Below are 23,543 nucleotides of genomic sequence, written 5' to 3'. Positions count from 1 at the left end.
ATGGGCAGAGGAGGCTTGGCGTTTCTAGTAAGGGACTCTCTACAGTATAAGGTGCGTGATGATCTTGAGGTTTGGCTAGAGGGTGAGTTTGAAAGTTTTTCTGTTGAAGTTAGATTTGAAGAAAAGAATTTTTTATTTTGTATTATTTATAGACCACCAAGTGCTATGTTTGATCGTTTTATGTCTGGTTTTGATGATTTAATGCTGAATGTAAGAAATTCAGGTTTGGAATTTATGATAATGGGTGATTTTAATTATGACTTGAAAATACTAGCTGGTATGAATCTTGATTTTTTAAATTTCATGTCATCTCACGATCTATACCCTGTGGTCACAGTTCCAACAAGGATCACCGAGCATTCTGCGACCTTGATTGACAACATATTTGTTTCGTCACGTCAAGTAGCAACTACATGCGCAGACGTTATAGTTTCGCCTATCTCCGATCACCTGCCAGTCCTAGCTAGATTAGGACTTCACATAAAAAAACAAGTAGTGAAGCGTAATATACAGATCCGAGATCTGAAGCCAGCGAACGTTAAAATGTTTTCAGAAGAGCTAGGTGCTGTAAATTGGGAGAGTATATTTAGGGAGAATAACCCATCTTTGGCTTTTGAAAAGTTCAACACCACGCTGCTAGGTATTTATGACTTGACATGCCCACTGAAAAGCATGAAAATAAGAAAAAAAGCAGCGAGAAAACCTTGGGTTGATGATGAGCTTTTGCGAATGATTGATATAAGAAATGCTTTGTATACAGCACACATCAATGAACCAAATGAGTTTAGTTCTGCACAGTTCAAGGATCAACGTAATCTAGTTAACTCTACTAGACGAAAGAAAATGAGAAACTTTTATGGCGAAGAATTTAAGAAAAATGCATCAAACCCTAAAGCCACTTGGAAAATTATTAATGAAGTGATCAGAGGTAGTCCTGCTCCACAACAGTATAGCCTAAATGATGGTGGCGAAATAGTTCGAGATCTTGACAAAGTATGTGATTGTTTGCTTATCATTTCTCGAAGATTGGTGAAACTGTTCAGAGTGAAGCAGCAGTGAACAACGAGTTGCTGATAGAAGAATCAACTTTTGAAGACCTAAGAGGTCAAGATTTTGAAATGAAATTAGAACCCTGCGATTCTGTAGAAATAGAGAAGATTGTTTCTTCAATAAAATCAAACAGTGCTGGGACCGATGGCCTCAACCTACGAACTCTAAAATCAGTGCTTCCGAATATTCTTCCAGTACTAGTATTTTTAATAAATCTGTCAATGGCAGAGGGTCAATTTCCCTGTTCGCTGAAAATGGCCAAAGTCATTCCGCTTCCGAAGTCTGGGACTCTAAGTGACCTTTCAAATTGGAGACCTATATCAATACTACCCATCATTTCAAAGCTATATGAAAAAATAGTGCACAAAAGACTATATGAGCATCTAACAAATTGCGGATTTCTGTCTGAAACTCAATTTGGATTTAGAAAAAGACATTCAACTGTGCATGCTGCTTTAAATTTAATTGATAAGGTAAACGGTACACTGGAAAAAAAAATTATTTTTGCATGACAATTTTCATTGATTTTAAGAAAGCTTTTGATACTGTTGATTTTGGAATTTTGCTGGATAGATTGTCGAAGTTAGGTATTAGGAAAATATGTTTGAGTTGGTTTGAGTCGTATTTGCGAGGTAGAAGTGTGAAAGTCGTAATAAATAATGAAGTTTCACAAGCTTACCCATTGAATTGGGGAGTGCCACAAGGTTCTGTCCTAGGTCCTCTTTTATTTTTAATTTATGTAGATAGTATGAGATTTTTTGTCCCTGGTTAATAACGTCTTTTGCTGATGACACTGCTATAACTGTTATTGCCAAATCGTTGCCGGACTTGATAGACCGAGCAAACAGTGCTTTAAAGGGACTACATACGTTTGTTACACTCAGTAAACTTGCTGTTAATACTTCAAAAACAAGTTACATGGTTTTTAGAAGGACTGGTGAGCCCCAAGATTTACCTTCAGATATTAAGTACAATGGTGTTTCTTTAAAACAAGTCCGAGAAACGCGTTACCTCGGGTTTCTTCTTTACTTCAAACTGAGTTGGAAGGCGCACAGTGACCTAGTTTCCTGCAAAATCAAGGGGAGTTGGAATGCTGCGGCGTCTAAAAAATGTGCTTCCTTTGAAAGTTTTAATGTCACTATACCATACTTTAATAGCGTCGTATATAAATTATGGTTGTTTAATCTGGGCTAGTAACTTTCAGTCTAATTACAGGAGGGTTCAAGTGCAACAGAATAAGGCAATTAGAATTCTAGGTAATTATGATCGTGGAAGCGCTAGCACTGTGTCTATAAATAAGAAGTTTGATATTTTGGATGTTGGAAAAATCAGAGACATGCAGATTGGTATTTTAGTATATCAGTGTCTACATAATTTAGGGCCTGATATTTTTAATGATTTTTTTAGCTTGGGTTCTTCCTATCATGATTATGACACGCGAAATTCAAATAATCTTGTTCATGAGTTTCGGAATACTTCCCGGTCGGCTCATGTCATCAGATACATGGGACCGTCCGTCTGGAATCCATTCCCACAGCAAGTTAAGGAATCGGAAAGTCTGCCTCAGCTGAAACGACGCCTCAAGGCCCATCTTCTGAACAATTAGTAATGTTGAGTATTTTAGATTGAGAGAGGGGTATCTCCCCCCATTTTGTTAAATTGACCATTAGTTTTTGTTTTGTTTTCTTTTTTTGTGTGTTTTTTTTCTTTTTTTGTAGTTTATTTATCTTATTTATTTTTCTTTTTGATGTAAGTGAAATATGTTAAAGAAATGGATCGTATTTGATGTCAGCTATGCTTACAGGCCATTGCGGCCTATTTTTTTTAGCTGATGAATGAAAGTTTATTGTATTGTTTTTTGAATAAAATTACCTACCTACCTACCTATCAATGTCTAGAAAAAAGAAAGAAGGCTGAAAACGCTTTATTCAACTGCAATACGAAAACAATTCTAGTTCTGAGAAAAATTCCACATATTCAATTATTACTAGAGAAAGAACATAGCTAATTCTGGTTCTTAAGTAAATCGTAAAAGGTTAAATGACCCCAAATGAATATTATAATGAACTTGATCCTTTTTTGTTAAACTATGTTTTTTTTAAATATTAAGCTATGAGAATTCAAAAGTAAATACAAAAATGCAGTGGAACTATGTGAGGAAATAAAATTCTATGGGTAATCGTATGAATCATAAGATTTCAGAGACATTTGTAAGAAGTCCCCTCCCCAACACTATGTATGGATCCGGCTACATAATCGTAGGTTCTAATTTCTTCGGGAGGGCACATTTCAGAGCAAAGCCGTAACTTTTGCGGGGGAGACTCAGCCCCTTCCAAGTTTTCAAAGTTGTGCCCCCTTCCTATTCCAAGTCCATGCCCGGTTAAAATAAAGCAGTGAAGCACATTAGAAAATGGAAAATGCTTATTCTCTTTTTTCTTTCTTTGCCACACTTAAAGCCAAGCGCGAACAATAATTTCTTACGTTCAAACCCTGGTAGCTGTCATTGTTGAATGTTTTTGGGGCCAAATTGTTGGATAATTAAACGTTACCACAAAGTTACCAGCCCCTACGCTTGAAATCAAAAGGTAAATTTTTGTTTGAGTCTAAATTCCATCCACAGCATGGGCGAGAGTTTAGGTAAATCCTCCATTCTAAGCTGCAGGGCTAAAAACGACATAAATTAGGGATTGAATGGTTAGTTATGTGTGACAGAAAACCTGATGGTAATTTGTCCAGATTAACTCTCCCTCGTTCAACCATAAACGCTTCTCATAATTTGGTGATTAGGCTCAGCCGATTTCGGCTTAAATGGGAAATAACAATACGGAATTGCAATGGACGTTGTGTTAATAAGATTTACACTTCGGCTGTCCTATGCCGAAGCCTAGCATCTAAATTTTTCCAGTTTTTAAGGAAACTGCAAAATAGTGAATATAGAATTTGGCCAATAGGTTTTCCGGAGTTCGTTTTCTTTCCACCTTTGCCAATTTGTTTTCTGTTGGACATATATGCTTTGGCTGTGGAAAATTGGCAAAATAACATTTTAACCCTGCGACTTCAAGGTCGTATATAGAAAATTTTGTCTGTACCAATACACTTGCCATATAAATTAAACAATGGGGTCCATCCTTACCTCAAAATCATATTTTTGGGTAGGTACTAGTTTTTGGTAAAGGATAACCGATTTAGTGCTGATGCTTGACAAATAAAAAAAAATGAATAAAGGCTGGACAAGACGATAAATTGCATTTTTTCCTCGTTTTCCAGTTCCCAGTTCCAGTTCCCAATAAGAAGAATCCCTGTGTGAAGCATTTAGACAAGATAAGAAATTGTTTACAGTCTCTCATAGAGCCAAAGTCACTTGTCACCTCGACTATGTCAAGGTGCGAACAAAAAACAACAACAACAAAAACAACAAAACAAAAAATTAAAGGAATTTAATAAAAATATAGACAATACAGATGGAATGTCCAATATTAACAAAATTGATTTTACACGATGAATGGTATAAGGGAATTGGAGAAGATGAGCTTCATTTATTTAAATTGAACTATGCAGAGCAAAAAAATTCTTCTATATCCTTCTACGAAAAATGAATCGTGGTAAAAATGCGGGAATGACTGAGGCACGGTGAGGGGGGATATGACTATGAAAAATTGAAGTTGTACAAAGTTTACAGAGAACACTATTGGCAAAACGTCACGAAGTTGTGCTAGCCTTTTCTCAAAATTTTCTTTGTGAAGAAGAAGATATAAGAAACGGAGGAGAAAAGAGGTCTTTATCTTTAATAAAAATGATTCTTAGCCATCATTTCGCAAAAATATAAGAAAATATCAGGCATTTTGCTGGAATAAAAGAACTATATATTTTATCGGGCATGTTCATTTTTTTTAAATTTAATTTAAAGAACATTTAGTCTAACTAGGAAAAATTTGGGCATTATACCGAAATAAAAGTGGCATCATAATGTGAATTAAAGGTGCCTATTTTGTACTTTCTCTTTGTCAGCTAAATTTTTCATCCGGAGGAATTATCCATGGGAGGGGGGATAATTTTATCCGGGGTAATTTTCCTCGGTGGGCATTTTGAGAGGGGGGTTTCAAGTGGGTATTTCCCTTGGGGGATTTTACGGGAGGAGGAGTAAACACAGGCTCCCGATTCTTTAGTTGGAGAAGATGAACTTCGATTAATATTTCAATTATGCTGAGCAACAAACTTTCTTCTATACCTTTATATAAAAATTAATTGGGGTAAAAAATTGAAATGACTGAGGTAAAATGAAGGGGAAATGACTGAGAAAAAGTAAAGTTGTACAAAGTTTATAGAGAGCACTAACTGGGAAAGCGTCGGGAAATTGTGCTAGGTTTTCCTCAAGGGTAACCAGATTTGCTTTGTGAAGAAAGGGATGTAAGGAATGGAGGGAGACAAGAGGTCTTTCCCCACAATAAAAATGATTCGTAGTCATCATTTCGTATTTGTAACTAGAAATTGGGTCTTTATCCAAGATTAAACTACTAGCTCTCTTTTTAGCTCCTTTTTTAGCCATATGTATAGCTAAATTCAATTTTAATTTTATTATTCCTAAAATTAAACACATTCTAACAAATTGAAATTAAAATGTAACTTAAAGATTCTGATATTCTGAGATTTAAAGACTCTCAAAACATTCTGAGAAACTATCACATGATTTAAAATAAATTCAAACTAGCTGTGGGAGGGGGATGGCACACCATTAATCTATTATCTAGGATTGTATAAGAGATTAGTCTCTTATTCAAGTTCTAGAAGCTATGCTAAAACTACCCTACCGACTCTAAATAGTTTGACAATAGAGATTTTATGGTGATATCTTAAGACAGCACCCCCCCCTTTTCTATTTTTATTTCTTGTCGTACAGCTCTTGGTAATTCAAAATGAAGCATATCGTACCTTTCAAGATTAATTCAAGAAAAAGTATTTCTTACGGAAGAAAATAATGAAGTCGAAATTCAAAACGAGCACAAGTTATTGCTTCGCAAACTACGCAACATACATACACAAAAATAGCTTAGAATAAACTGTCTTGTGATATTTTCCAATATTTGTAGAATCCTAAAAACTAGTGCTTTACTGAAAACACAAAACTAACGCCGCAAAAGCCGGTTGTTTAATTAAAAGCAGAAGGTTTCATGAGTAGCCTGCAGAAAACAAGACTGTTTTATAAGTCTCTTGAAAGGCTTTCTCTGACCATAATATTGACATCTTTTAATATAGTATTATAATTCTCCAAAAAAGTTAACCGAGCTCAATTTTCGTTTGCTTTTAATAGAGCTAGTTTCTTTTACTTTTACAGAAAATAGTTTTGTCTGTTTTAACCTTCTACTTCAGTCTATACTTCCATAAGATAAACTTTTCTTAAAATAATTTTTGGTTTTTTCCCTATGGATTGTCATTCAACTTTGAATTTCTGAGAAACATTTCTGTAATTCAAGTTGAATAAGTTCAAATAAGCTTTGGAAGGAAAGATCCACATCCCTGGCACTTAACCAGTTCTCATTGCCGTATTAAGGACGTAATTTTTATCCGCTGACTAGAGTTTCTAAGAAGACGGTTCTAAGGTAATAAACCTTGGAATGAACAGTTACCATTCATATAAAACTTATAACTTGCCATCCAATATTTAACATAATGCCTACCATTCTTGAACCAGCTTCTAATGTCATACTTTTCTACTAGATAGTTTGTTTCAAAAAACCTTTATTACTATTCATCTACCATGGGCCGTAGCTTGCTCTTTGCCAGGTTTTAGCTGTAGCTATCATTATGATTAAATTACCAGCTTGTTTTGGTTTTGGGTTGAATAGTGTCTGCATAATGAAGTTCAATGATTTTTTTTTCTTAGGGATTGCTATTCAGCTAAGAAACGATTGTATATTTCAAAATATATAAGTTTAAATAAGCTGTTGGAGGGAAAACCCACATCCTTGGCACTTAACAAGACCTTATACCCGTCTTAAGAATCGTCGATCATAAATTACTGCTAAAAAATCAATTGCTGTATGAAGATTTTGCCCACCAACTAGGGTTTCTCAGAAGACAGTTCGAAGGTATTACTACATCTCGGAATGAACGGTAACCAGCTTTGTAACTATCTTGGAGCTTACCATTCACTAGTTACCATTACTGAAACAGTTTTTAATGACAAAAACTTTCCCACTAGACAGTTTGTTTTAAGATACATTTTTAAACTTTCAGCTACCATGGACTTAAGTATTTTCAAACACCACACTGCCTTTTCATGACGATAAATAACAGTTTAAATAAGGATGGATCCTTTTATTAGACAGTAAAAAGCAATAAAGTACTGGATACGTTGATCACATATGCAGTAACCGCTATCACTCTATATGTGAACGAAATATACAGTATTTGTTAAATTGTTTTTTCAGTGTCTAAAAAAAAATTCCATCCAGTGGGGTAATTGCGTCAAAATCTTGAGGGGGGGGGAAGTTGGATCCAATTTTTCCAAATCCAGTGAAAAGAACAGTGAAAACTGAAAAATCAGTCATATATTACCATAAAGACAAAAATATACGAAAGATAACTGACCTGTTTTTTTCTGGATACTTGAATTATGCAGGTTTATTTTAATTTTGAAAATATTTTTTACAAAAGCCAAATTTTAGCTAGGGATGGAGGCAAATGAATTCTGGGGGACGAAATTGGTTCTGGGGGGAGTAGTTGACCCCCCCCCTGCTCAATAAGAAATAATGCACCTGTATCCATCCCTATTTAAACTGTTATTTTTTAGCTACCATAGGCTATATTTTGCTCTTTACTAGGCTATAGTTGTTGCTGCCACTATGTTCATACTTCTAACTCGTTTTGTTTGTGTGTTCAATTCTATCTGCATAATTAATTTCAACTTTTTTTTCCTAGGGACTGCCATTCAGCTTTTAATTTCTGAGAAACAATCGTATAATTCAAAATAAATAAGTTTAAATAAGCTGTGGGAGGGAAGACCCACATCCTCGGCACTCAACAAGACCTCATACCCGTATTAAGGATCAACGCTCATAATTTACTGCTGAAAACTCAATTATCATACGGAAATTTTGCCCACCGACTAGGGTTTCTCAGAAGGCGGTTTGAAGGTACTACATCTTGGAATGAATTAGCTATTCTGGCCAAATTCCTATCATAAAAGGAAGCTGAGATGATAATTATATAATTAGTCTTTTGACTTTTTTAGCAGCCAAACTGAAGACATCAGATTATACTGAAAAACATACTTTAGAGCTCTTTCACTTTGATTTAACTTAATTAGTATGAACTTGTGCAAAATAGCTTTGTAACGATTATTAATTATTAAGCGAAATTATTTACTATTCACTCAGTTGAAAAAAGTAATAGCTTACTTTTGAAGACGTGAATTATAATTTTAGTCAGTATATTCTTAGACTTCTTTGGTTGCCTCTAATTCACAAGAAGCCACATCGAGTAAATATACAAATTCTAAGCAAAATCTTATGATTATTAATTATGAAGCCATATTATTTACTAATCACTCAGTTGAAAATGTTATGGCTTACTTTTGAAGATGCAAGTTATAATTTTATTTAGTCTATGCTCAGAATTCTCGGCTGCAGTAATTCAAAAGGAGGTATGTTATGAAAAAATGTAAACTTTAATCAAAATTTTAAGAGTTTTTAATTATTAAGCAAACCTGTTACTAATCACTCAGTTGAAAAAAATTATATGACGAAATTATATTGAAATTTTTTTTATATAAACAATATAAAATTATATTGAAAATAAACTTATAAAGGCACAAACTATACTTTTATTTGATTTATTCTTGAATTATTTTCCTATCGTAATTCAACAAATTTAACTCTAGAAAATTGGCATTTACTAAAAACTGAAGAGAAGAGGCTTATCTTGGATTTTGATTGGGTATTTATTCAGAGGGAAAGGGGTTAAATTGTTTTAAACATTTCAAGAATTTGTTCATATACATTATGGTTACGCATTTACGAGTCGGACGTCTTTTTGGAGGGGGTCAAACCTCATAGCCCCTCCCCCTCTATGTGGCCTTGCTGAAAAGGCTGGAGTTTTTCAGAAAATAATAATTGTATGCAATGAGTTACCGATATCATGGCTTGTGACAGACTAACCTTGGTGTTTTCTATAGGCTCTTGGAAAAATCAAGAGTCAGTTTATTTGAGCTAGTTTTATCAATGTATCTTGGACAAGGCCATATCCAGGGGAATTAGGGGGTTTACCCCCCCCCCCCCCCAAAAAAAAAAACAACAACAACAAATGTCCGACTCGTAAAAGCGCAACAAAAATGAATATAAGCAAATTTTGATGTTTTTTTTATAAGACCTCCCCGAAAAATCCTTTTGTAGCCCCCCCCCCCCCGGAAAAAATCCCGGATACTGCCCTGCTCTTGGATAATCTAAAAGCAGTAATTTTCGGTCACTATAAGATTAAACTTCACTCGTTACTTACATAAGAAAAGCATTGTTTTCTTTGATTAATTACAATTGTTAAGTACCAAGGGCTGCGGGATTGGCATACAGTGACCAACTCGAATGAAATAACAAAATTTGACTTAGAGCAACCCACCACTAGGTTGTTAGGTGGTTTCCAATAATCTTGGGAGTTGTAATATTGGGGCCCCAGGGTATTCATTCTCCAGAAAACGACTGGTGCACCAGGATTTATAAAGATTAAAAAAAAACTTCAAAGAATTATCTAACAGTTTCCAAATAAAATATATTTAAAAAAAATTCCCATAAACACTAAACTATCCAAAAGAGAGCTATTCAAAAGAGTTCGAACCACATTCAAAGACTAACATTATGCAAATATCAAGTTTCTTTATAAATTTATGTCGGTATTGGATGGCAAGAACGCGGATGGTTATATACCTTCGATCGATAATAAATTCGGAGGAAATGTGTATAAACAACTAGATTATAGAAACAAAATACAATCTTTTGAATGTGGATCAAACAGTTAGTGGTAACGAACTGTAAGCAAGGAGCAACTCGACCCAATAGTAACCGAAACTCTAAAAACATAATTTTGATAACAAAACTAACATCCAAGGAATAGGCTTTTTATTCTGGTTCCTAATTAAATCCATTAAGTTTAATGTTACCCTTCAAAAGCTACAACTCTGGGAAAATTTGTCTGATTTTTGAAAACGGGGTAACGTCGCCTAAAAGTCGAGAAATCTCATTGAAATTCAAACCATTAGATTCAATCACAGAACTCTATTGCGGAGGTTTCAAGCTCATTTCTGCAAAAATGGGGATTTTTGCTCTTTTTTTTTTACCAGAAATAAGATCTCGATTGTGTGTTTTTTTGTTCATCCCAGGCGTGATCATATCGATCCAATAGTCGTAGAAGATCGTGTATATACATATACATATATATATCTATATATATAAAAATAAGTTGTCTGTCTGTGGATGTGTGGATGGATGTGTCAGGTGACGTCACCTGAAAAAACTGGATTAGGTGACGTCAAAACTGAAAAAACTAAAAAAAAGCAAAAACTACAAAAAAAACTAAAAACTAATAAAAAAAATAAAAAAGCTAAAAAACTAAAAAAACTATAAAGGTAAAAACCAATAAAAAACTAAAAAAAAAACTGAAAAAACTAAAAAAAGGCAAAAACTACAAAAAAAAACTAAAAAAACTAAAAAAATGTAAAAAACTAAAAAAAATAAAAAATAAAAAAAAACTAAAAAAAAGGAAAAAACTGAAAAATAAGCTAAAATAAAGGTAAAAACCAATAAAAAACTAAAAAAAAAAAGGAAAAAACTAATAAATGACGACACTCAAAGAGAAAGCGACCAGGACAAAAAACTAAAAAAAAAGGCAAAAACTACAAAAAAACTAAAAACTAATAAAAAAAATAAAAAAGCTAAAAAACTAAAAAAACTAAAAAAAGGTAAAAAACTAAAAAAACTAAAAACTAAAAAAAAACTAAAAAAGGTAAAAACTAAAAGAACTAAAAAAGAAAAAAATAAATGACGACACTCAAAGAGAAAGCGACCAGGACAAAAGGAATGTTCGATTAGCAATCAACAAAGCACCGGGACACAGGGAGTATAAATGACGACCAGGACACAAGTAAAAAAAAAAAATTAACAAAACTAAAAAGAAGGTAAAAACTACAAAAAAACTAAAAAGAAAAAAAACTAAAAACTAATAAAAAAACTAAAAAATCTAAAAATCTAAATAAACTAAAAAAGAAAAAAAAAGGAAAAAAATAAAGGAGAAAAACAAAACTAAAAAACGAATGTATATACAGACCGGTACACCGGGATACAAATGACGACCGGGACACAGGGAATATAAATAACGACCGGGACACAGGGACACAACTACAACGGGGACCCCGGGGGAAACAGGGGGATATAAATGACGACCGGGACAAAAAAACTAAAAAGAAATAAAAACTAAAAACTAATAAAAAAAACTAAAAAATCTAAATAAGCTAAAAAAGAAAAAAAAAGGAAAAAAATAAAGGAGAAAAACAAAACTAAAAAACGAATGTATATACAGACCGGGACACCGGGATACAAATGATGACCGGGACCCGGGACACAGGGAATATAAATGACGACCGGGACACAGGGACACAACTACAACGGGGACACCGGGGGAAACAGGGGGATAACCTGACAATCTATTTATATGCAAAGACAATGGGACAGCAAAGAATGTTGTATATTCGCAAGTTTTACGTAGTTAAAACCATATATATATATATATATCTATATTCACAGGTGGGACATAGGGACACAACTACAATGGCGCGTAACTATTATGGCGCGTAACGACTTACGCGCGCGGGGGGGCTTGGGGGGGGGGCGCGAAGCGCCCCCACCAACTAGGTGTTGGGGTGGCGCGAAGCGCCACCCCAACAGCTAGTATATTATGAAAAGAGAAATCACCAATGCAACAGCACAAAAAAAAAAAAAAAAAAAAAAAAAAAAAAAAAAAAAAAAAAAAAAAAGAGACAGAAGGAGAAAAGGAAAACTGTTTTCCTAAATTAGTGATTAATATAGACCAGCAATTGAATGAGGCCTTAACCCTACTCATCCATACAATCACATAGGTCAAAAAGCATAGCCATACACAATCAACCATAAAGAATAATCCATGGACGGGCAGTCATTTCGTCAATAAGTATAAGTCGTTATTTACCAAACAATAGAAACAATAAAGACAAATAATTCAGAGGCAACAACCCAACACAAGGGCTCATCAGGAGAATACACTTGCCTATAGGGTTTCGCCACATTAAATTCTCTACCCAGTCAAGTGTTGTGGCTACCACAGAATATCCATGGCATCCCCGTGTCAGGTATCACCCCCAAAATACATGCCTATGAAAAAAAAAAAAAAAAAAAAAAAAAACAGCAAATGTAAAACAACCAAGTAACTCCAAAATAAGCTTATCCTGTTAATATATCCCTCTTTTTAGCAACAATAGGTAAACCAAATATGATAAATTTTACCAAATCACAAATATTAACACATTGCAAAAAACCTGAATGAACTAAACAATTATAGAATTCATCTTTACCATGTGGCTATTTTAAAAAAAAAATCCGCTCTATTAGAAACACAATTCAAAATAAATGGCGCTGCATCATCATTTCTCGAACCTCCGAAATTAGTTGAAAATTTCTTTAAGTATTTCCAGATAATTCTTTTGATATTTATTTAAAAGTTCGTTATAATGAAAACTAAATTTTTTAAATTGCCAAGTTAATTTATTTGCAGAAAAACCTGCAAATAAACCTGCAAAATATATATATATATATATATATATATATATATATATATATATATATATATATATATATATATATATATATATATATAGTCGTAGAAGTTAGGGGCTCATTTGAACGGAAACTAGACCTACGTTGCCCGGGCAACGTGAAGTGTTGCGGCAACCATTGTCCTAAAGTGCTGTGAGAGCAACACTTTGGTTTTGTTTCTTCGCTACCGATCAGTAATCACATGATCAAAGGCTATTCCTCAGCGTTGAAAAAACAACAACAAAATAGTATCAAACAGTTCGTGGTAACGAACTGTAGTAAGGAGCGACCCGGCTCAATAGCAACCAAAACTCTAAAAAATGGGGTTTTGATATCAATAGCTACATCAAAAGAATCGCATTTTAATGCTGATTTTAAATATATAAGTTTAATCAAGTTTAGTCTTACCCATCAAAAGTTACGAGCCTCAGAAAATTTACCTTATTTTAAAAAATAGGGGAAAACAACCCCTAAAAGTCATATAATCTTAACGAAAATGACACCATCAGATTCAGCGTACCAGAGAATCCTCTTGTAGAAGTTTCAAGCTCCTATCTACAAGAATGTGGAATTTCGTATTTTTTGCCAGAAGACAAATCACGGGTGCGTGTTTATTTGTTTGTTTTGTTTTTCCCCAGGGGTCATCGTATCGACCAAGTGGTCCTAAGATGTCGCAAGAGGGCTCATTCTAAGGGAAATGAAAAATTATAGTGCCCTTTTTAAGTGACCAAAAAAATTGGAGGGCACCTAGGCCCCCTCCCACGCTCATTTTTTCTCCAAAGTCAACAGATCAAAATTTTGAGATAGCCATTTTGTTCCGCATAGTCAAAAACCATCACAACTATGTCTTTGGGAATGACTTACTCCCCCACAGTCCCTGGGGGAGGGGCTGCAAGTTATAAACTTCGGCCAGTGTTTACACATAATAATGGTTATTGGGAAGTGTGCAGCGTTTTCAGGGGATTTGTTTTTTGGTTTTGGGGATGGGGTTGAGGGGAGGGAGCTATGTGGGAGGATCTTTCCTTGGAGAAATATGTCAAGGGGGAACAGAAATTCAATGAAAAGGGCGCAGGATTTTCTAAAATTACTATAAAAAAAAACAATGAAAAAATAAACATGGAAAAGTTTTTTCAATTGAAAGTAAGAAATAGCATTGAAACTTAAAACGAACAGAGATTATTACGCATATGAGGGGTTCTAAAAATACTTTAGCATAAAGAGCGAGGTATTTAGGAGGAGATAAATACCTCGCTCTTTATGCTATAGTATTTTTAGTAATTTCAACTATTTATTCTACGGCCTTTCGGATTCAGTGGTCATTCTTAAAGAATTGGGACAAAACTTAAGATTTAGTGTAAAGAGCTAGGTATTAACGAGGGGACAAACCCCCTCATATACATAATAAAAATTTAAGAATATAAAAGTTTGTTACGTAAGCTAATTCTTAAGTTACGTATATTTTTTACTAATAAAAACATTCGTTAAAAATTAAAATTTATAGTTGCCTTTTTATATAGCCGAAAAATTGCAGGGCAACTAGGCTTTCCCCACCCCTTATTTCTCAAAATCGTCTGATCAAAACTAAGAGAAAGCCATTTAGCCAAAAAAGGAATTAATATGCAAATTTCATTTTAATAATTTATGTGTGGAGAGCCAAAATCAAACATGCATTAATTCAAAAACGTTCAGAAATTACATAAAAAAAAATAGTTTTTTTAACTGAAAGTAAGGAGCGACATTAAAACTTAAAACGAACAGAAATTACTCCGTATATGAAATGGGTTGTCCCCTCCGCAATCCCTCGCTCTTTACGCTAAAATTTGACTCTTTGCCACAATTCTGCTTTTTAAAACAATTAAAAGCTTTAGCGCAAAGAGCGAGGGATTGTGGAGGGGACAACCCATTTCATATACGGAGTAATTTCTGTTCGTTTTAAGTTTTAATGTCGCTCCTTACTTTCAGTTAAAAAAACTAGTTTTTTTATGTAATCGAAAGAAGGGACTAAATTGACTTTGCAGTTAGTTGAACTTTATCCTTTTCAATCGTACACATCGTGACGGATGAAAACTCGGAACAATATCTTATATAATCTAGTTGGTATTATAAAGCTATCCGTAACTTTTCAGGATTAAAATACCATAGGTGACATTAATTATTAAGAAACTACCTCAATGTTTAACGTTATCGTTTGTACCCGTTGCGTAAACACTTAATTCTGTCAGATTTAAAGAGATCGAATACAATGTGCACCAATTTGCACAAATTTCTAGCCCAAAGTGAACAGATTTTTTACTTACAAGTCCCTCTCCCGTGATAGACAAAAGTTCACCGGAAACAAATAAATGGGTAAGCCAACTAGCAAAAGTTACAAACCCGTCATCGCTGAGGATGATTCTACTCCAACAGCCGATTATTACTTACAAGTCCCCTACATGTCTTAACACTGGAACAAAATTGGTTTAACCATCAAATACACCGGAAACAAATAATAGGTACACCAGCCAGCAAAAGTGGCAAACCCCTCATCGCCGAAGATGATTATGAGCTAACAGCCGTTTCTCGCCCAAAGTGAACCGATTCTTACTTATAAGTCCCTCTCCCGTGATAGGCATCTAGTTCACCGGAAACAAATAAATGGATACACCAACTAGCAAGAGTTGCTAACCCCTCATTGCCGAAGGTGATCATTACCTAACAGCCGACTGTTGCTTCCAAGTCCTCTATATGTCTCATAATTTGTATCGGCCTAGATTTTGTTTCAATGTGTACCTTACTACTGAAGTTGTTAACCCCTTGAAACTTTCAAACTGGTATACCTCATGAAGGAATTTTTGTACCAAAAAATGGATGCCATATACTTTGATCAGCTCATCAAGAGCTATCGATTGCCGTAAAAAAAATCTATCTGTCTTAGTTCAAAAGTTGATTTTTTTGCCGTAGGCCAACTTTCTAACGTCATCACTTAGAAAGGAACTAAGGATAAGCTCCAATTTCTTTAGCAATAAGAATAATTTAAAGTTTATTAGGCACATCTGATACCATTTCTCTAGCGCAATCCCAAGTCCGAAAAACCGAATGATAAACTCAGCTGAAATCACGAACAGAAATGGGTAGACACAATAGATGGCAGCACTTTCGGACCCATGGGAAAATGCCACATTTTTGCTTCTGTAAATTTTTCTATTTATTACTCAAAGAAGATATATTGGCTGTGGGGCCGGGTAACTGCCGCATATATTTAACACTTATACATTTTGGTCCATCTTCAATTTGAAAGTGGTGCCTGCCTGCTTGCCTGCTAGAACGGAGCTTTCCAGTCGAAAGCAGAAACATGGTTTGATGAAACGAAAGCTTAGCTGCACAACTTCAGATACTCCCCTCTGACATAGGCTATATAACTCCACTTCACTTCGCACACCATAGGCTCTAGCTCGTGGACAAACAAAAACCATCCTTTTTGGCCCCAGACAAGAGTTCTGCGGAGCTTTCCAAAATGTAATGTCATATTCATCAACCCGGCCTGAGATTCACGCTTTCCGTAAAACCGCACAGGTTAGACCCCTACCAGTTTCCAGGAATAAGCTGAGATCGGCGGCATAGGAAAAAAGAAAGAAGAAAAAAAAAGACAAAACCAAAGTGTTGCTTTCGTAACACAATTAGAACCTCTAGTGTCCTTTTCAAGTGACCAAAAACAATGGAGGGCAACTTGTTCCCCTCCCATTCTCTTTTTTCCCCAAAGTCTTCTGATCAAAATTTTGAAATAGTTATTTTTTTAAGCATAGTTGAAATATTCCTTTGGTGATAACATGACCTCCCACAGGACCCGAGGACAGGGTTGCAAGTCGTGAAATTATTTTTTTTATATACAGTAGCCTATTTGGCAATAGGAAGTATGCAGACATTTTTCTGGTTGGGATTTTCTTTGGGGGGGGGAGATTTCTGCTGGTATAACTTATTGTTGGGGGAGTTTCCGGTGTAGAGATTTTCAGGGAAAATTTTACACGGGGTTCTTATATTTTACACTGGAAATTCTTTTATTTATGATACTTTCTCTTTGGTGACTTAATTCTACACGTGAAGATAATCCGGGGCAGCTGTCTTGGGCACCGAGGCTGGGGGGCATCGCGGATTGGAATTGCCCACTTCGATAAAAATTCTTCACTTTTATTCGGTTATTTTGCTTATATTTGAGTTGGGAGGGGGCGCTGTGTCTAATTTTTCCCCTGGCACCACCAGCCCTAGGAACGGCTTTGAACCTAAGCCCTTCTCGAATAACTTAAAAGCTATGCTGCTGGATTGTCTGTGATCTGTTTACCCCATATTTGTTTTTTCAGGATTTGGCTAATGACATATCTTGACATCAAGCAGAGAAATGGGCTTAGCACTTCGTAAGCATTGAAGCGTTTCAAATGCGCGACAATAAATCCTGTTCACTAAGGACATAGCTGTTAACTAAATGATAGATTGAACGCTTATACGTGGTGGAAAAAGCAAGATTTTACGCTTTATTTCGAACACCTCATATAGGCGTCTATAACTTGCATAAATTGACAACCGAAATAAATTTTACAAGGGGCTTTGAGGTTTTTTTTTCAAGGGAGCAGATGAAGTAAGTTTAAATTTTAAACAGAGGTTTTGGCGAAGTAGGGGAAAGCTATTGAAGAAATTAATCTTCTGTAAGCAAGTGTTCCAAGTTTGTTCCGCTTGTGCCAAAGAATAAGATTAAAACCTTGGATACGTAATGCAATTTGCTATGGTTGTCTTGCCTGCTCTAATTTGTTTTATGGAATTTTAAAATGGTGTGTATAATGACATGCGCGTGTGTGTGTATGTGTATGGGTGCGTGTGTATATGTGTTTAGCCCCCGGCTACGACCCAACTTAGCCTACTGATATCCAACAGGTTTCTAAGGCATAAAACGAATTTTGTCCTATGATCATAGTCACCGTAATAGCGTAGCCTGCGTAAAGAGCGATGTGGGCACAATGTGGTTTTTTTTAGACCAGGGCATTTGGTACAGAAGTAGTCTTCGTAGAAACTTCGAAATGGGCTCATATGATTGGAAATTAAAAGGGCTATTGTCTTTTAAAGACATAAATTATTTCTTTGAAGATGACAAGCCCTCCTCCACAGCCATTGGGGGAAAGGGTTGTAAGTTCTGCCCCGGGGCCATATAAGGTTTTTACAGAAAGGGTGGTCGTCTAAGCTTCAGAACAAAGTCATTGGATTTGTAATCAAAAGTTTTATCCCAACACGTTTTATTTTCCCGAAATACATCTTATAGAAATTTTAAGATAGGTATTTCTTCAGAAAATAGTCCAAAGATCACAGAACAAGGCCTTTCGGGTCGACCACCCCCCAAGTCTGGAGACAAGGGTTATTAGTTGTGCCCCGGGAGCGTATAAAGTCTTACCAAAGGAGTGGTCATGTGAACTTCAGAGGAGGTTTATATGATTGGAAATGTATAGTTCTAGCTCCCTTTTAAGAGTAAAAAATGATGGAGGTCAACTAACCTCCCCCCCCTCCATTCCTGATATACTCTTTCCCCCAAATACATCCGATCAAAATTGTGAGATAGCCATTTTGTTCATAATAGTCCAAAGAGCATACAGAAATGTCTTCATGGTGGACATAACCCCAGAACCCAGGGACAAGGGTTGTATGCTATGCCCCGGGGTATATAATGTTGTTATGGAACGGGTGGTCTATCAACTTGGGATTGGACTGGGCTTATTTAATTGGAAATTAGAAGTTTTAGTACCCTTTTTAGCAGTCAAAAGTGAGTAGAGGGTGACCATTATCCCCCCCCCCCCAATTCATTCATTCCCAAAAAACAACCCGTCAAAATTTTGAGAGAGCTATTTTGTTCAGCATTGTTGAAAGATCCAGTAATTATGTCTTTGGGGATGTCAACCTCCTCACTGTCCTCAGGGCAATTCGTTCATTGCTTACATATAGTACATGTTATTGAGAAAGGTATTTATTTTGAATTTTATTTTCTAAAAGATGAAGGGCATTCGTGTAAGCCTTTCAGAGAATGTTGAGTAGAGCGTTGAATTAAATCAAAATACGTTATGTGTATGTGCATTGTCAAACGAGCGTAACTCAGGAATGACTGAGTATCTTAATTTGGAACTTTTAGGAAACGATTAGGGAGAAGATCAAAAAGGCTGCATTTGCATCTACCACTGCTGCTGCTACATTACTCCTTTTACAATATTGAGGGGAAATCTGAACTAAATCAAAGGCGGTAAGTGCATGTGCATTGTCAAAAGAGCGCATCTCAAGAATTGTTTTGGTTATTAAGTTGGAACTTAAAGAAGAGAATACTTAAGGGGAAGATCATCTGACCAAAAGGAAACATGTGGATGCTACTACTAATTCTACTATCACTGCTTCAATTAATACTACTACTACTACTTCAAATAATAATTCTATTGCAACTACTTGCAAGGCTAAGAGCTATGAGAGGAAAACTTCAAGAATTATATTAACAAACAGGTTATGAAAAGGTCATACCAGCAATGTCATAGCAATGGCTAATTGTATTATGTTGAAACTTCCTGGACTTCATGAGAAGTATGTTCAACTAACCAAAAGTCAATACATTAATGCTAGGGCTGCTACAAGGACTACTGCTATTGCAATTAATGCTACTACTAGCAATACCAATACTACTACTGTAACTACTATTAGATTTACGCCTAATTGTATGAAGGTGAAATTTCCAAGGAATTTTGAAGGGGAGGTGAACTGAATTAGAACGCACCATCTGTATGCAGGTTGTCAAAAGAGCGTGACAGCTATATATTAGGAATAGTTTGGTGTGTGAAGCTGAAAATAATAGGGCTTGTTGTGGGGGATGTTGAACTAACCAAAAGGAAATGTTTGCATCTTAAATGCTACTGATTCTACTCATAATATTACTACTGCTACTGTTATGGAACTAAATTGGAATACACTATTCCTACACAGATTGTCAAGACGACGCATCAGAAATGCTTCAGGAATGGTTGATGGTATTAAGTTGAAACTTTCAGCGTGTGTTGAAGGGGATGTTGAAGAAACCAAAGGTGCTATGCGCATACTGCTACTATTGCTATTGCAGCTATTGCTACTACGCAAGCTAAGAGTATTAAGGGAAAGCTTTTAAGGAATATTTAGGCAGATGTTGAACCAAATCAAAACAAAGTATGAGCGTGTGGATTTTCAAAGAGGTGACAAACCTATATTCCAAAAACGACTTACTTTATTGAGTTAGACCGTTAGGGGAGGTTGTGGCAGATTTTGAACTAGCCAGAAGGCAATATGCGTATACTATTAACACTACCACTACAGTTGCTGTAGCCACTGTTGCCATATTGGCTTATTTCCAGCCAAACTGGCGTATTTGCATGGAGACTGGCGTCATCACGCCAGTCGTAAATCTTAGCGTATTTAAATTTATCTGGCGTATTTTTTTGGCGTGAAATGCTTTATCTGAAAAAAAAATATTTTCTTCATTTGGATCCTTTTTTTGTCATATAACGGGGCTGTAATCCTCGTATTCCAGTTCAACAGTATCAGCGTATTCTCCATGCATAACAATTTTAATATTATACTTTCCGAAAACCAGACAAAGGAACTTGACATAATATAATTTCCCCTCGTAGGACTATAACAGCATCTTTTCTTGATGTTTCAAACAAAAAATTTGCCTTATTTTAGAAAATAGGGGGAAACGCCCCCTAAAAGTGATAGAATCTTTAAAAAAAATCACACTGTCAGATTCAGTGCATCAGAGAACACTGCTGTAGAAGTTTCAAGCTCCTATCTTCAAAAATGTGGAATTTTGTATTTTTTGCCAGAAGACAGATCACGGATGCGTGTTCATTTGTTGGCTTGTTCGTTTTTTTCCCAGGGGTGATCGTATCGACCCAGTGGTCCTGGAATGTTGCGAGAGGGCTCAGTTCTAACGGAAATGAAAAGTTCTAGTGCCCTTTTTAAGTGACCAAAAAGTTGGAGGGCACCTAGGCCCCCTCCCAAGCTAATTTTTTTCCCAAAGTCACTGGATCAAAATTCTGAGATAGCTATTTTATTCAGCATAGTCGAAAAACTTTATAACTATGTCTTTTTTTCTAATGAAAGTAAGGAGCGACATTAAAACACAAAACGAACAGAAATTACTCCGTATATGAAAGGGGCTGTTCCCTCCTCAACGCCCCGCTCTTTACGCTAAAGTTTTTTACTGTTTTAAAAAGTGGAGTTGAGAGAAAGAGATAGCGTAAAGAGCGGGGCGTTGAGGAGGGAACAGCCCCTTTCATACATGGGGTAATTTCTGTTCGTTTTAAGTTTTAATGTCGCTCCTTACTTTCAGTTAAAAAACTTGTTTTTTTTATTTAATCTTCTCAAAAGTATTAACTATCATCAAAATTTCTTTATGACGAATTTTAAGCTTATTTTGAATCTTGCAGTGTTTAAACCAGTCTTTACTAGGTAATAAAGTGGACCAAAAATCCTTTTTGATTGCAATTTTTTTTGTGGTTTATCAAAATATTGCCAGTAATCTCTAGCGGTTGATTAGTTTGCAGAGGCGCCATTTGGGTGGGGCAGGGGTGGGCAAATGCCCACCCCAGATTTTCCAGGGGGCCCAAGCTTCCACCAAAATGGGTCCTTTGCCAGCCATAATAATAACACTATTTGCTATTAACCATTGTAAATTTTGAAAGTAAGTTAGATACATAGTCTAATTCTCAAGTTCTGTCGTTTGCCCGTTTCCTAGATGATTATATTAATATTATAAAATCTGAATATTTGCAGTAATTGCTCTAAGTTGATAGACTAAAATAGGTCAGTTCCTGGCCTATCATTTCTTGATGGAATCCTTCCTTGTTATCTTCAATTTGCACTACACAGAAGCAATTACGCAAGCGACGAAATTGCTGTCTCGGCAACTCCATGCTGTCGCCGTCAATTTGGTTATTTCTCGATCACGCACCCTGATTCAGGCCACAAGGAGCAAACTCACCAACCTGCATTCAGATGCTCCATTTGTGTTGCTTTTAAAGAAGGCTAAAGAGTTTGCAACAGAACTCGAAATTGAAGTACCTGCTGTGAATTGACCCGTGACTAGACCTTCCTCTGTTGGTCAGAAAGGATGACCTTGAAGAACTCAAAAGATCACCAAGTATCGGAAACAATTTGTGACAACTTTGACGCTAGGAAAGAATTTCATCAAATCTGGAAATTGGACTACTACTTTGGCGGATGAAATGAAGCAAGAATACTTTAAAACTTTTGACCGTCTACTAGCCAAATTTGACAGAAAGTTCACAGATAACTTGCCAGTGCTGAATACGCTCGAAGCCTTGGATCCAAGCTCAACCAAGTTTATGGACAGAGCTGCTCAAGCTTTTCTCTTCTCTTTACGTTGAGCTGGATATCGACAGCTTTCTTCTCGAATTTCAAGCTGGTATTGCCAAGCATTTCTTACCCAATGAGGAGAAAAAGCCGGAAAACTTCCTAGACATTGTCAACCATCTTCAGGCGCTACCAGTGGCTTACTCAGAAGTAATTAAAGTACTTCGTATTGCTGCCACACTTCCTGAGACAACAGCTAAGCAATGAGCGTTTGTTTTCTAGCATAGAAACAGTGAAAACTACCTGCAGTCTGTAACAGGAGATAATCATCTCATTCACCTCCTTTTGATATTGGCAGAGAAGGATTTAGTAAAAATTTGGACTACAACCAGCTTGTTGATGATTTTGCAAAGATAAAAGCTCAGCGGCTCCCCTTGTTACCTTGAATGTTGTTACATTTTTTTTCTTGTTATGTTTTTCCTTTTTATAAATATATTTGATCTGGAAGATTTCTGCTGAAGGGACACTGAGATTTTTGTTAATACTCTCAGCATAACAATGAAGGTTACTTTCACCAACGTATTGTTTACTTAAATAAGAAAGTTTCTTGCTGAGGAATGCCAGCCTGTAGTCTGGTTGAATTTTCCACTTTCAGTTTAATCACTTAACCTCGTTGATTGTATTCTTTGTTGTTATAATTGATCTTAGAGGTCAGTGTGGCTGAGTTCCACATTTGGTTACAGAACATTTCCAAGCAACACACGGGTGCTGAAAATGCATTTTTACTTAGAATATTTGATCAATGTGCTGCCAAAACCCGGATTTTTCTTACGCAGCACAAAGTGAATCGGGAGGGGGGGGCAGATGGAGTTCATGCCCACCCCAAGATTTGGCCCAAATGGCGCCTCTGTTAGTTTGTTTGCGCTATTTTTGGCCAATCTTAGCATTTAATTGTATCTTAAGCAGCTACATAATTATGATTTTTATACAATAATAAACCAAAGATATTGTATTCCTTCGGCTTGCGGTTGTTACTAGTATAGACCAGCATATCCACAAGAATAAGTTATATTAAGCTATACAAGTTAATAAAAAGGTTTCCCAGCCGTTTGACCATGATGACGCAAAAACCTACAGCTAAAAACAGATGAAATTTGGCCGATCGTGCAAAATGGTTGTTTTACCGTGAAAGCAGAGCAAGATGAACCAAGGGCAAGCAAGTAAGGTAAAATAGAGTCACATTAGGGGTAAAATTTTGTCTGACTTTGGCACGAAATTACTATTTTATCACTATATCATCATGTGTAAGACTAGCATATGCTA

The 23,543-nt window shown here is 35.8% G+C and overlaps 1 protein-coding gene across 1 annotated transcript; it reads left to right on the top strand.

The window, feature by feature from the left end:
• On the top strand, nucleotides 1–22,487 carry LOC136030833 (uncharacterized). The gene is made up of 3 exons (XM_065709879.1): nucleotides 1–993; nucleotides 1,026–1,523; nucleotides 22,227–22,487. The coding sequence occupies exons 1-3, from the start codon at nucleotides 1–3 to the stop codon at nucleotides 22,485–22,487; spliced, it is 1,752 nt and encodes a 583-aa protein (XP_065565951.1).
• Nucleotides 22,488–23,543: the final 1,056 nt, after the last annotated feature.

Source organism: Artemia franciscana, chromosome 9, assembly GCF_032884065.1.
Source record: "Artemia franciscana chromosome 9, ASM3288406v1, whole genome shotgun sequence".
In the NCBI taxonomy this organism is placed as follows: Eukaryota; Metazoa; Arthropoda; class Branchiopoda; order Anostraca; family Artemiidae; genus Artemia; species Artemia franciscana.
The sequence above is the reverse complement of the archived record's forward strand: the minus strand, read 5'-3'. Positions and strand labels throughout refer to the sequence as shown.

Coding starts and splice junctions, on each gene's coding strand:
- LOC136030833 (XM_065709879.1), top strand. CDS start 1: ATGGGCAGAGGAGGCTTGGCGTTTCTAGTAAGGGACTCTCTACAGTAT. Junction 994..1,025: donor TAGTTCGAGATCTTGACAAA/GTATGTGATTGT, acceptor CATTTCTCGAAG/ATTGGTGAAACTGTTCAGAG. Junction 1,524..22,226: donor CTTTAAATTTAATTGATAAG/GTAAACGGTACA, acceptor ATACGCTCGAAG/CCTTGGATCCAAGCTCAACC.